The 13133-nt window shown below is 32.6% G+C and overlaps 1 protein-coding gene across 1 annotated transcript in view; it reads right to left on the bottom strand.

Annotated features, from left to right (window-relative positions):
* The window catches only part of LOC106478724 (neural-cadherin-like), a 220242-nt gene extending 214247 nt beyond the window's left edge, over window positions 1-5995 (bottom strand). Inside the window, exons 1-3 of the mRNA XM_022382380.1 lie at window positions 5826-5995; window positions 3832-4078; window positions 3060-3276 (exon numbers count right to left, since the gene is read on the bottom strand). Of these exons, the coding sequence (XP_022238088.1) occupies window positions 3060-3276; window positions 3832-4078; window positions 5826-5937 (576 nt within the window). The 5' untranslated portion in view covers window positions 5938-5995. The remainder of the gene's footprint in view (window positions 1-3059; window positions 3277-3831; window positions 4079-5825) is intronic.
* Window positions 5996-13133: the final 7138 nt, after the last annotated feature.

The following is a 13133-nucleotide window of genomic DNA, read 5'->3' as shown; positions in this document are numbered from 1 at the left end:
GTCGACAATAATGGTTTAAATGTTACTGAGACTACTACCTGGGAAGGGGCTGGAGGGAAGTAATGAATGTATATACATATATATATATATATATAACTACATCAGTCAAATATAGATTCCCAGTGCAAATGTGCATTATTTACAGTGGTGTAGGAAAGAGTTGCAAAGTGGGGGTGCTTGGCTAGATATGCTGATAATATAATGTTATAATTTACAGTTGCTATACAAGTCAGATATGTAAAAGTGGGGTGCTACAGCACCCCCAGCAGCTTCAGTTCCAATGCCTCTACTTACAACTAATTATACTGTTGAGTCATTTAGATTTAAAAACAAAACAGCTTCCAGACCTCAGATCTAGAAATATCTGACAGAAAGTAAGCACTGCTTGCATTTATTTATTATTATTTGGGCAAACTTCTTACTTAAAGTATACACTATGGTAAGAAAATTATCCCAACTCTCAGGTATATTCTACCACATCACATGGCAGCCATCCTAGTACTTAGACCATCTCAGCATTGTTAAATGTCTAACAAAGAGATCTTCTTTATTCATGATTATAATCTTGTGGTCTATTCATAAAAAAGGATCTTGGTGTTCTGGTTGATCAGTCTCTTAAATCATTAAAACAGTATGTTGTTGCTAGTGGTAAGACAAATAGTAGTTTAGGTTGTATCTATGGAAATAGTACTCTAAAGAGGAGTAATTTGATTGAATAAATCATCACTGGTTATGCCACATTTGGAGTATCATGTTCAGTCTTGAACACTTTACCTTAGGAAGGACACTGAAATGCTGGAAAGGGTTCAGAGGAGTGCTACTATAGGATGATACCAGTGATTAAAAAGTTGCCAAATGAAGATCTGTTTAAAATCTCTGAAATTGTTTATTCTTGAAAAAAAAAGTTAGAAGAAGCTTGGCTGGTGTTTTTAAGACTGTTAAAGGAATCGATAATGTTGGTAAATTATCTTTTTTTTTCATATTTAATGGTGAGATTGGTAGGACTATAGGACACAAATATAACATTTGGCAGAGCAGAAGAAAATTTTCAGTTATGACAGTTTTATTTTTCTAACAGGGTAGTTTGACCTTTGGAATGGGTTGCCTTAAGATGTGGTGGATGCAGTAAACTTAATGGAGTTTAAGAGAAGACTTGATAAAAATTGGGTTTTTTGCTCTTTTTTAAAGTGTAGCTTAATAGATAGGTCAGACTTGATGGAACAACAGGTCCATTGTTGTCCTTAAGTATTATATGTTGAACTCTTTAAGTGGAAGCAACTACTGCCTATTCTGTCAGTTCAACATTATTTATATACTTTAAATTCAAAATTAAACTTGATGAAAAGTTAAAATAGTAGCTCATCAAGAAATTAATGTCACTTATTTTTAGATGAAAAAACCTGAACAACTTATATATCAAAACAACATTATTTATGTACTTTAAATTCAAAATTAAACTTGATGAAAAGTTAAAATAGTAGCTCGTCAAGAAATTAATGTCACTTATTTTTAGATGAAAAAAACTGAACAATTTATATATCAAAACAAAACATTTATTAAATGAAATAGTCTCCATTCTTATCAATGATGCTTTTCCATCTTATAATCAGGTTGTTAATGCTCTGAGTTAAGAAATCACTTGGCTTTGAAGTAAAAAACATGTTGATGTCCTCTTTAACACCTTCCACATTTGCATACGTTTTCCTGTTAGGCTGGTGTTGCAGCATATGAAAAAGATGGTAATGTGATGGTAGCATATATGGAGAATATGGTGGGTAGGGAAGAACTTCCCAACCCAACTCCATAATCTTGTGTTGCGTCAAACGTGCCACATGTGGACGTGCATTATCGTGGAGAAGAAGAACACCTTTCCAATTGACGAGTGAATGTTCCAGTTGCTGACTATAGATCTCTGCATTGACAGTTCGCTATGGGATGTTGATGTCCCACCAAATGCAAAACATCACTTTCTGCGGATGGAATCCAGGTTTTGGGGTCGGAAGTGGTTTTTGTCTAGGACTGAGCCATTGTTTTTGGCATTTAATATTCACATAGAGAATCCATTTTTCATCAGCAGTGACAATTCTGACCAAAAATGGTTCACTCACATTACACGCCAGAAGAGACAAAGCAACATTCACACATTAGAAATGATGATCATTGGAGAGTTTGTGAGGCACCCAAACACCTTCTTTATGGAGTTTTCCCATATTCCTTAGATGTTTATGTACTGTTTCATGAGAGACATGCAATTTCAGGGCCATTTCATGAGTGTGTTGCCTTTGGTTAGACTCAACAAGTGTCTTTAGAGCATCAGTATCAATTCCAACATGTCGGCCCCTATTATTAAGTCTAAAGTCACCTGAACATAATTTGCTGAACCATCATTGACACTTACGAACATTCAAAACATTTCCATAAGCTTCTTTGATATTCTTTGTAGGTTTTGCATTGTTTCCCTTCTTGTAATCAAACAGCATTACATGCCGAATGTGTGTCTTGTCGTGTGCCATCACTATAAGGGATTAGAATATACTAAACTTTACATAATATATAGACTGTCACTAACGTGACATTTAGGCGGTTTGTTTAAATATTATACGTGATGTACGTTTTTTGGGGGGTGGTTAATGAAAGTGTTCCAAAACGTGACATTAGTTTCTTGATGACCTAATAAACATTTGAATTAAATCCCCTCCCTCATTTTTTGTGTTTTTGGAAAACTGTGATAGTTTCCATCCAGTTTTAATTTATGCATTGCCTAGTGTATTCCATTTAATAATGATGAAAAATCCTTTGTTTCAGGAATTGAGGAGGTTAGTAATTTGGCCAATAAAAGTAATATGGACATCAAATAATTTTATAGATATATGATTGAAATGATTTTAATTAGTTTATAAGTCTATGTCAAAATAAATTTTCCTATATTTTTATTTGTATACATTCTCTTTACTCGTGCACAATAAGACATGTAGAATATCTTCCTTCTTAAATGTATCTATGTCTTTTATTCAAGCATATCATCCACAGACTCATATACAAAAAAACTTTTTACTCACATCAACAGATGTGGAAAATCCCCCAGAATCTTCTGTTGCTGTTACCACTAAAGAGTATTTTTTAGGCTGGCGAAGATCTTCATAATCAAGGTCCTTGGCCAATTTGACAATGCCAACACTGGGGTCAATATTAAAAGTGCCTTCTCCTGACCCTTTGGCTCGTAAAGTGTATCGAATCTGCCGGTCAGCAAATGACTTGGCCTTTACCTCAATAACGCTGCAATAAAATCAACAATGTTCTGAATTTATCTTTTAAAATTTAATTACATGTTATACATTTCCTTGTAATGGTTCAATGGAAAAATTTAAATTTGGATTTGATTCCTAGCTAGATCAGGTTGTTAAATACCAGACATGTCAACTTAAGAAATTCAAACCCTTCTCTTTTTTTTTTCACACTTTCCTAGAAAAATCCTTTTGATAACAGCCTCAACATTAAGCATATAATACTTCAGAAAGAACATAAGTTCATAATTTTTGTGTTCAGAATATCTAAAGAAACTCCCAGACAAAGACATATTTTTAATCAGTGAGATGTTCTACTGCTTACTTTTAACATTCGTTATTAACAGCTAAAAGCTTAACCAACAATTGAAGACCCTTCACTGAAATACAAATAAATACCCCACAGGCAATAATGACACGTGATTAATATTTTTATCATTCAATAAAAAATCTTCACTTACTACTTGCTAGAAAAGCTTTGTAGATAAGTCACACATCCAAACATAGAAATGAATTTAATTAGCAATAATTCAACTGGATTTCTTACTCTGAATCTTTTTTTTGGCTCTCTGGAATAGTAGTCTCATATTTTTCCATGTAAAACTGAGGCGCACGTTTCCCTCCCATCACTGACAGTCTCATCTCCGAGGTGGATTGGTATTTATACTGGCTGACCTTTCCATTTCGATCTTCTGCCTTAACATACAATACATATTCTTTGTCCAGCATGAATGGTTCTTTTCCTCGAGTTCTCAGTTCACCAGATCTCTCGTCTACTTCAAATCTGCCACCAGCTGAGAAATGTTAACATAGAAGATGAACATACATGAAGCATATATCCTACTTAAATACTGCAATATATTGTATAATATTACCCACTAGATTTTTATTTTTACCTTAGAATGTGCTTTAATTACCGAGTAATACATTTATATTAATATGTATGATAATTTTTGTATTCACGTTAACCTCTGTTGCACTGCTTGGAAATGTGTGTTTTAATAAAATTATGTCAGCAATAATACGAAAATATATTTTTGGGCTTTTATTCTAATCAAACAATTTTATAATTTAAATAATAAAGATGATTAGATACAGCTTAAATAGTCTTAAATAACTAAATATGTGTGTCATAAAAAAAGCTATTAATGAACATTAAATAAAAAAATCTAGAAGGTTTCTGACCTTAGTTTATCAAACAGATTTCCTTTAACTGAAAATAAACCTACTTATTAAGCCTAAAAATTGCATGTACAGTTCCACTCATTTGTTATAACATTTAAATTATTGGCTGTTTATCATAAGTATTCAAAGAACCTAATTTAAATGTAGAGATACAAAACATTTCTTTACACCACTTAACTGCATCATAAATAAGTTAAGGTACTCTTTATTAGCATTCTAATAAGCATATACTAACAAGTAACTGAATAAATATGGTAAAATATTTTTATCATAAGTATGAAAATTACTACATTCTAATTCTATTTTAATTTCTCTTTACAATGAATTTGCTTAATCACTCACTATTTCTAATGAAGTGTAACAATGTAAGTTGAGCTACTCTTTACCAATTAATAATAAGATTGACTGTCATGTTATAATGCCCCAGACAACTGAAAGGGCAAACATATTAGTGATGAGATTTGAACCCATGACCCACAGATTGTGATTCAAGTGCCTTAACTACCACGCTATGCCAAGTCAACATCACAGGTTAGAAGCATCACAAATCTTGGACCTATATACTCTGACACTCATGCATTACACAAGATATAAAATCAGGATTTGACAAATCAGCTGCTCTCACTGTATCTAAACATTTTCTACAAATATAATCATTGATTAAAATGCACCACTGTTTCACCACAACCTAAGTTTGATTTAAGTTGAAAATATATATGTGTACATAATTAAAGGCTCTTATTTCTATCATGTACCATGTAGTTGAGTTTCCTAAGTGTAATATTTAGTAGTTAACTTAATAAAACAGATTTCTGAGAACAGATAACACAGTAAAACAGCATGTTATAAGTATAGTGGACTAAAAGGAAAATATTAAATTTGGTGATAGAATTGTACATTCCTCACAGCACTTCTTTAGAATGTAAAAATGTTCCCACACTACTTGGCAACACACTGAAAGTCAATGAAGGAACTTTCAAACTTATCATGTATACTAGGTAAACAAAACTTATCATGAGTTTATGACAAAAAGGCAAAAAACAGCTGAATTTATTAAATTCCTGTATTTCACATAAGAATATCTATTGAAGAAATTAGATATATTTTTTGGAGGGAAAATTGAAAGGAAACTTTGAATAATAACTTTTACTCCCAATTTTAAAATAACTAACAACTCGAGTTTCTCAAATGTATTATCACAGTTGTGCTAGAATTTACCAAGTTGTCAAAATGATGGAATAAAATGGTTAACTTACAATTGCATATAACATTCATGTGTTTTGTAGCTTTTCCTCTGAAACTTTCTTTACTTCATACAAAACAATTTTGATAAGAAAAATATAAATACTGTCTTACTCCTGTCACGAACTAAAACATAGTGGATGTTGTGATCAGTGTCAGGGTCTCGAGCCTGAAGCTTAAAGACAGGTGTTCCAGGTGCAGCATTGAGCTGGACCACAGCTTGCATTGGTAATGGACGATTAATGAAATAGGGTGGTTCATCATTAATGTCACGAATATGAATAATAATCCTCTGTCTATCAGGCTCTGTAAAAACAAGAAATAAATGGATTCATATAGTTAAACAAACAAGAGACAAAATTAGAAAAAAATTAATCAAATCTAGAAGATATGTGGAGAAGCATAGTGACAGTAACTCTCATATCAATAACCAAATATTCTTCCAAATAGATGATTACCATGGAAAAACGTATATTTATCACATAAACTGCTATAAGTGTAGCTGTTCTGGGATATCATTAGCATTAAACTACTGATATTATGTAATGAAACTTTATTTCATAAAGATTTTTGTACATGTCAATTTTTTCTATCAAGAGCAAGAACAGTTTGTGTTCTTCCAATTGTAGTTTAAATACTTTATAAGAAAAGTGAAAATGCTTTATTTAACTTTTAAATCATTATGAACATCTTTAGTAAAGTGACCAATACATATGAAATTATTTTAATGTAATCCATGATATGCAGAAATTTGGATATGTGTTAAACTGACTTTGATGATGGTGAAAATCAACTGTTGGAGCTTAATAATGCATGTGTGATTACATTATAGAATGGGGCTGACTGAATTATGAAGTTGAAATAGTACAAAAGACCAAATTTCAGCTTGAATAATGTTATATATATATATATATATATATAGTGAGGAAAAAGAGTTTGTAATACTCAGTACAGTTTGTTATACACATTGATTACGACAAAGTTTCACTATCACAATTCTGTTAAAATAGTATCCAAAACCCTGCCAGCAATAGTACCAACTATCTACTAAAAAAACGCAAATTACAGCAGGAAGATGTAAAACAGTCTTAACATATACACTGTAGCCCTGACTCTGGACTTCATACTATAAGAACAGTAGTTGCTAACTGTGCTTCATACATATTATTCTATGAATAATGACCATGCAACAGTTTTGATTCAAGCATGTTAAAATTGTTCCATCAAAAACAAACGTTTTTGCGCTTTTGAAATAGGATTTAATTTCAAGTAATTATAGTTTATTATTAATACTTTACAGTCATTAAACAAGTATGTATAATTAATTTCTCAAAAATTTAACTGTTTTGTGTTTTAATTAATCCCCTATTTTCCAACATGCTATATATTTTCATATACTTTTATAGAAGTTTATATTTTGTAGGCTTTGCTTAGAGTTGCACACAGAATCTCGTGTAAAAACAACAACAACAAAAAAAAATGTTCAAAGTTCTATCTGACTATAAATCTATAAATTACTTGGTGCATTTACTTTGTTGGTAGGTTAAATCTTTCCTGCTAGTCTTTACTAACTTAGGCCTATAGTTATTAATGTTTTTCAAGGTTATATCTTTAAAAGTGAAAAACTAAATAAAATCAATTTCAAAAAGTTTTTAAAAACTTACGACACTTTGTTTTCTTAAAACTTCGCGTTATTACAAAGTTAAATTTATCGTAAGCTAAGTATTAATATAGATGAATTGAACATTCAAATTTCAATGTACACACATAACATCACTATTTTAAATTCATTTTCTTACAAATTTAAGCTGTACTGTTTTTGCGGAGAACTATAGGCTATGTCATTTAGAACTTCCGGACCCATGTGCATTTCAATAACTATTGAACAATCTACTTTTACTCTTTAAAAAATGTATTTAAAATTCTAAATACGCATCAATCTATTCATACGTCTTAAGACCATACGACATCGATTCACCAATATTTTCACTGGAGAACCATTCATAGACTTTTCTCTTCCTCCGCTATTCTTTCTTCAAAAATAATAACAATATAATATTTAGGGACAACAAGGGACCTGTTGGACCATCTAGGCTGTCCCATCCTCTAAACTATTATAAATTTATAAAAAAAACAATCTTAAAGCCAGCCCTTATCATTAACATAGTGAAACGTTTAATGAGTCTTCAGCATAACTGAAAAATTAATTATGATTTAACAATTATATAAACCAATATTTAGTAATTTAAATATGTGTTTCCATGAAGCCTAAGTTTTCTAAGTTTATTTTACTATTTTATTTGATATAACCCAACGATAAAACGCGTAATGTTTTACACTGCCTTTTGGAGAAAACAGCATCTGTCATCAAGAGTTGAATATGGTAAATATTGTCATAATTGTAAAACATTATTTTTCTTCTTTTCACACTTGCTACTTAAATCAATAAATGATTAAGACTTTTATATATATACGTACTTCCGCATGTCCTCCGAAAGTGTTCTGCTCCAAGAGTAAATTAAACGAAAATTAAGAGTAACAAATATTTTTATTTCTTACTTTGAAGTTCATATGTCGTGTTGTGTTGTAGCCTACAGAATGCATATTTGTTCTCGTGATTCATGGCACGCGTAGGTTTTTCTGACATCACGACAGTACAAATTGCAGCGTTAAGCGTCCTTTATGTGACGTCATTTTAGAGTCTACTGACTGACATCACACTATTGTATAATGGTGGAGTGGTTAAAAAAGTTGACCACTCCAGGCAGGCTTCGGCCTCCTTTCGTGGAAATTATTCTATCTTTATATATGTTGACTTGTCATACTAAGACGATAATAAATGGAAATCTTAAATCATAATTGGAAGACACATTCTCAAGTAGGAAAACAAAACAAAACGTTATCATAAAATTTTAATGTGCTTAATTGTTGAAGTCAACTTTCCTCTAATTCATACAAAGGTGCCATGAAATTGTTCTGGGCAGCTACAACATACTTAGTTCTCCTGTAGTTATAATTAATTAAAAAGCAAAATATTTTCAAGTTTTAGGGTTAACACCTGGTAATGTATTGTAAACCATGTGGTAAATTTATTTCTCGGTATTACTCTCCACCCATCAAAGTAGATTTACTATCTCATGAGATCGGTGGTGATATTCAGTCAGTACGAAAAAAAGAAAGTAAGAAAGAAAAGAAAATATGTAGGCAACTGATTTTTGAAGCAGTACTGATTACCAGTATGACAGTTTTATATACCAGTTTTAGAAATAATGAGTTTAATGTTATCGCACAATCTTTACAATAATTACTATTCAGTTAGGTTGTACAGCAGCTATAAAAATGACGAAGTGGCGTGCATGTGCTTATTCACTTACATTACAAATATACTGAGTACTAGCATAAAATTTTCTTGAAATTCATCTATGCATGAGAGGCCAATATTATCATGGTGTGAGAATACTTAATAACTATCAATTGGGGTAGACATACAGCCAAAATCTTGGTTTTGTTTGTTATTGATCAGGCAACAGAGAGAAAGAATATGAATTGTGAGAACAATTGTGTTACTTTCAAAAGGAATCATTTCAGCTATCATGGGCTTATAACGCTAATCAGGTTTTCTTATTCGCAATGGGCAGAGTAAATATAGCCCATTGTGTAGCTTTATGCTTAATAGCAGAGCAAACATCTCAGCTATGAAACTCGGAGTCAAAATCGACCTGAGCTGTGCCGTATTTCTTGTTTATACCCTTTGCTGTATTTACCGTCTGTGTTGGCATACTTTCATTTCATTTCAAGTTTCGCAAGTTATTTAGTTTCAGTTCGCAGCCAGTTTTATTAAAATTCCGTGTTCGTAAGTCCAGACTTTACTGTGTTTTTATCCAGCCATTTACTTCGATTTCATCGCGTCTGTTATTGTGAATATAATGTGTTGTGTTTTGAACAAGTTAATCTAGTCTTCTTTCATTTTGTTGGAACTAGTCGATATCATTTCTTTTTACCAATCAATCCTTCGAATCTCTCGTTGGTGCAGTGATCAAGTATCTTATTCTAAGTCCTTGAATGTACTACAGTGCAATGTAAAAGAAATTTTCGAAATATCAATGTTGAGTGAATGTATATAATGATTAGTTTAAGAAACATACAAGTATTAGATTTATTAACTGACGCAATATCAAAGATATTGCTACATCTTTCATTGATTCCTTTACCCAAAGTAATATTTCACGGATCTCTTTTTATTGAAATTTTAGAAAGTAATCAAGCAATATTATATAAACATCATTGTATTAAATTCAAAGGAAATATCCTTTTTACCTTTACGTAGTATGTATTTATTCTTTTTAATTAAAAATAACATAGCTTCGTTGCAGTCGGTTGATTTTCAAACTGCCATTAAACCCGCCCCTAGGTTTCACCTGATTGGAAATACATCTTTTGATTCAAGTTACATAGCATGACTACTTCCCCCCTACAAAATCAACAACAACAACGAAAAAAAAAAAAAACACTTTCATGTCAGTGGGAGTCATAACGTAGAGTTTGTTTGTTTTTGAATTTCGCGCATAGCTACACGAGGGCTATCTGCGCTAGCCGTCCCTAATTTAGCAGGGTAAGACTAGAGGGAAGGCAACTAGTCATCACCACCCACCGCCAACTCTTGGGCTATTCTTTTACCAAGGAATAGTGGGATTGACCGTCACATTATAACGCCCCCACGGCTAAAAGGGCGAGCATGTTTGGTGGGACTGGGATTCGAACCCGCGACCTAACCACCTGGCCATGCCGGACCCATAACGTAGAGAAAATTTAGAAATCTTATAAGACTAAATTCTGATATCTCAGGTAGGGGGCTGCTCGGAGGCAGAGTTCTCCAGTAGAGGTTTGCCCCTATGCCATCCCTATGGACATGTCCCTGCTTCACTGTATATATGTTTAAAGGAATTTCCACAAAATTTCAATGATTATTAAAAAATGTTAATTTATTTATTTGATATTATTTATCATAGTAAATTTATTAATTATTTTCCTTCCTTATGACTGGTAAATAAAACATTTTTGGTTGGCCCCTCAGTGGCACAACGGTATGTCTGCGGACTTACAACGCTAGAAACCGGGTTTCGATACCCGTGGCGGGCAGAGCATAGATAACCCATTGTATAGCTTTGTGCTTAACTTCAACCTCTTGGTTGATCACCTGTTAGTGAAAGTATAAAGGCAAAATAAACAGATCTCTTGGCTGATCACCTGTTGTTGAAAGTTTAAAGGCAAAATAAACAGATCTCTTTGTTGATCACCTGATAGCGAAAGTATAAAGGCAAAACAAACAAACGCCTGATTATATCATGTAATCTCTGAAATAGTTGTGTTCACTCTCGTACTCTAATTGCAGTTGAGGAAAAGTAATAAGGAAAGTGCGTGGATCCACTAAAGCAGCTGAGTTCCTATTGAACAACCTGTCGTCGAGGTCTCTGTGTGTAAAACGGCCATTATAATGAACTGGAAATTGTTTAAACAAAGCTCATACGTGCGTGCACAATTCCAAATTTAAGAATTATTTTTAACATTTTTGAAAGTATTTGAGATTATCAAAATGGGCTGAATTGGTTTATACTTGTTGTATATTTTTAGATTAACGTATTTTACGGTGTTAAGTAATACTTACGACTAAAATATGCAAAGATCAATAAAAATGTCAAAAGAACCAGAATCTGAGATCTGTAAACGTATTGTGTAATTATTTTTGTCAACATATGGTGTATGATTTCTTATAACCAAAGCATACAAATCAACATCTGTTTCTGAATATATATATACATATACAGAAGTTGAGGTTGTTATCTTGAAACGATTTGAAGCCTTATCACTTCGTTACCGTCCATGTCACTACGTCCGGTCATGTTCTAGCTAACGACTTTATATCTTGAAAATAGGCCCTACAGCGTAATTTATATTGCCAAAGGGCACTTCGCAAGGCTATTATGACCAAAAAACATCCCTCCACCCAGCTTGCTTCACGTGAGCCATCTAGATTACGAAAATGATGATTCCCAGCGCCCATTTTAATAATTCGATCTCAAATAAATCAATAGGTTCTGTGTTTGGCGACTTGATCGCTCGTCTTCAAATATAAAAGCATGAACATTTGTTTAATTCTGCAACTACTTGAGGTATGCGTTAGTTGAACAGATATGTCTGTTGTGAAAGCTACTTGTATATACGTGACTTGCATCGCTTTTCCAGACGGAGATCCTTCTTAATCAAGGCTTGTGTTGTATACTGTTGCCTGAGACACGTGAATGGCTTTTACCACGGACTTATCTGTTTGTGGATTCTCATCCATTACAAATTGCCGTACTTTGCCTACCAGGATGGGTATGACTTCATGCATGTCTCTTCCTGGATGGTGCCGGTAGCTCAAGTTGATCCATATACCTTTGTTCTCCAATGCCATTAAGCACAATAGACATCCCAGTCCTGGAAATTCTAAATCCCCAATCTGAGCATATCTTCAAGACCTGAGTGTATGAATATTTTGCGTCGGAAAGAGCCGTTCCATACCCTTACTAAAAGCAAGCAAATTTCTGTGGTATCACATTAACTACGAAACGCTAAGAAATACCAACATGTAGTTCTGATACATGACATTCCACAGCGACTTTATACCACTGTGGTTATCAAGTGACTTACTGACTTCCATTTTAGAAATAATTTTAATATAAGTTTTTCAGCCTACTGTGTATGTGTGTATATATATATATATATATAAGTTGTACATAATTCTGTAAAATAGTTACGGGATACAGTCTTTGAACAATTTGCAGCTGTTGTATAAAAAAACCCTGCTATTTCACTTATCAACACAATGACGTTGACAAGTCATCATTAATGCTAAACTGGAAATAAATAAATAAAGTCGAACGTTTTATAATTCTCCTTCCTTCCTTAACCTTTCCGATGGCTTACCGCAATCTTTATGAACCTATAACGATAAAATTCGAGCTTCGTTCCCTACAATGGGTACAACACAGATAGCTCATTGTGCTGTTTGGTGCTTAACAACTAGAAACTTCTGCCGTTGAAAAATTAAAATAATTTTATTTGGTAATATCGTAATAAGGTAATCAAAGTCGCCCCATAACAGCAATTACACACGAAAATATTTTCATTATATAAATATAATGATTTGCTCTAATGATATCTTTAACTTTATATTACTATTCTATGAAAGTCTACTCATGTTAATTGTTTGTTATATTTTTCTTGTTAATATTTCAGGCTATATTAGACATATAATCATGCATAGTCCTCAGAGAAAAGCAAACGAGTCAGACTATAAAGTGAAGTATTATTAAAGCATATATATAAAATCACTGTATGAAATAATATACATTACTGTATTTGTTGAACAATTAAAAACGG

Source organism: Limulus polyphemus, unplaced genomic scaffold, assembly GCF_000517525.1.
Source record: "Limulus polyphemus unplaced genomic scaffold, Limulus_polyphemus-2.1.2 Scaffold244, whole genome shotgun sequence".
Lineage (NCBI taxonomy): Eukaryota > Metazoa > Arthropoda > Merostomata > Xiphosura > Limulidae > Limulus > Limulus polyphemus.
This window is presented reverse-complemented; position numbering and strand designations above follow the sequence as displayed.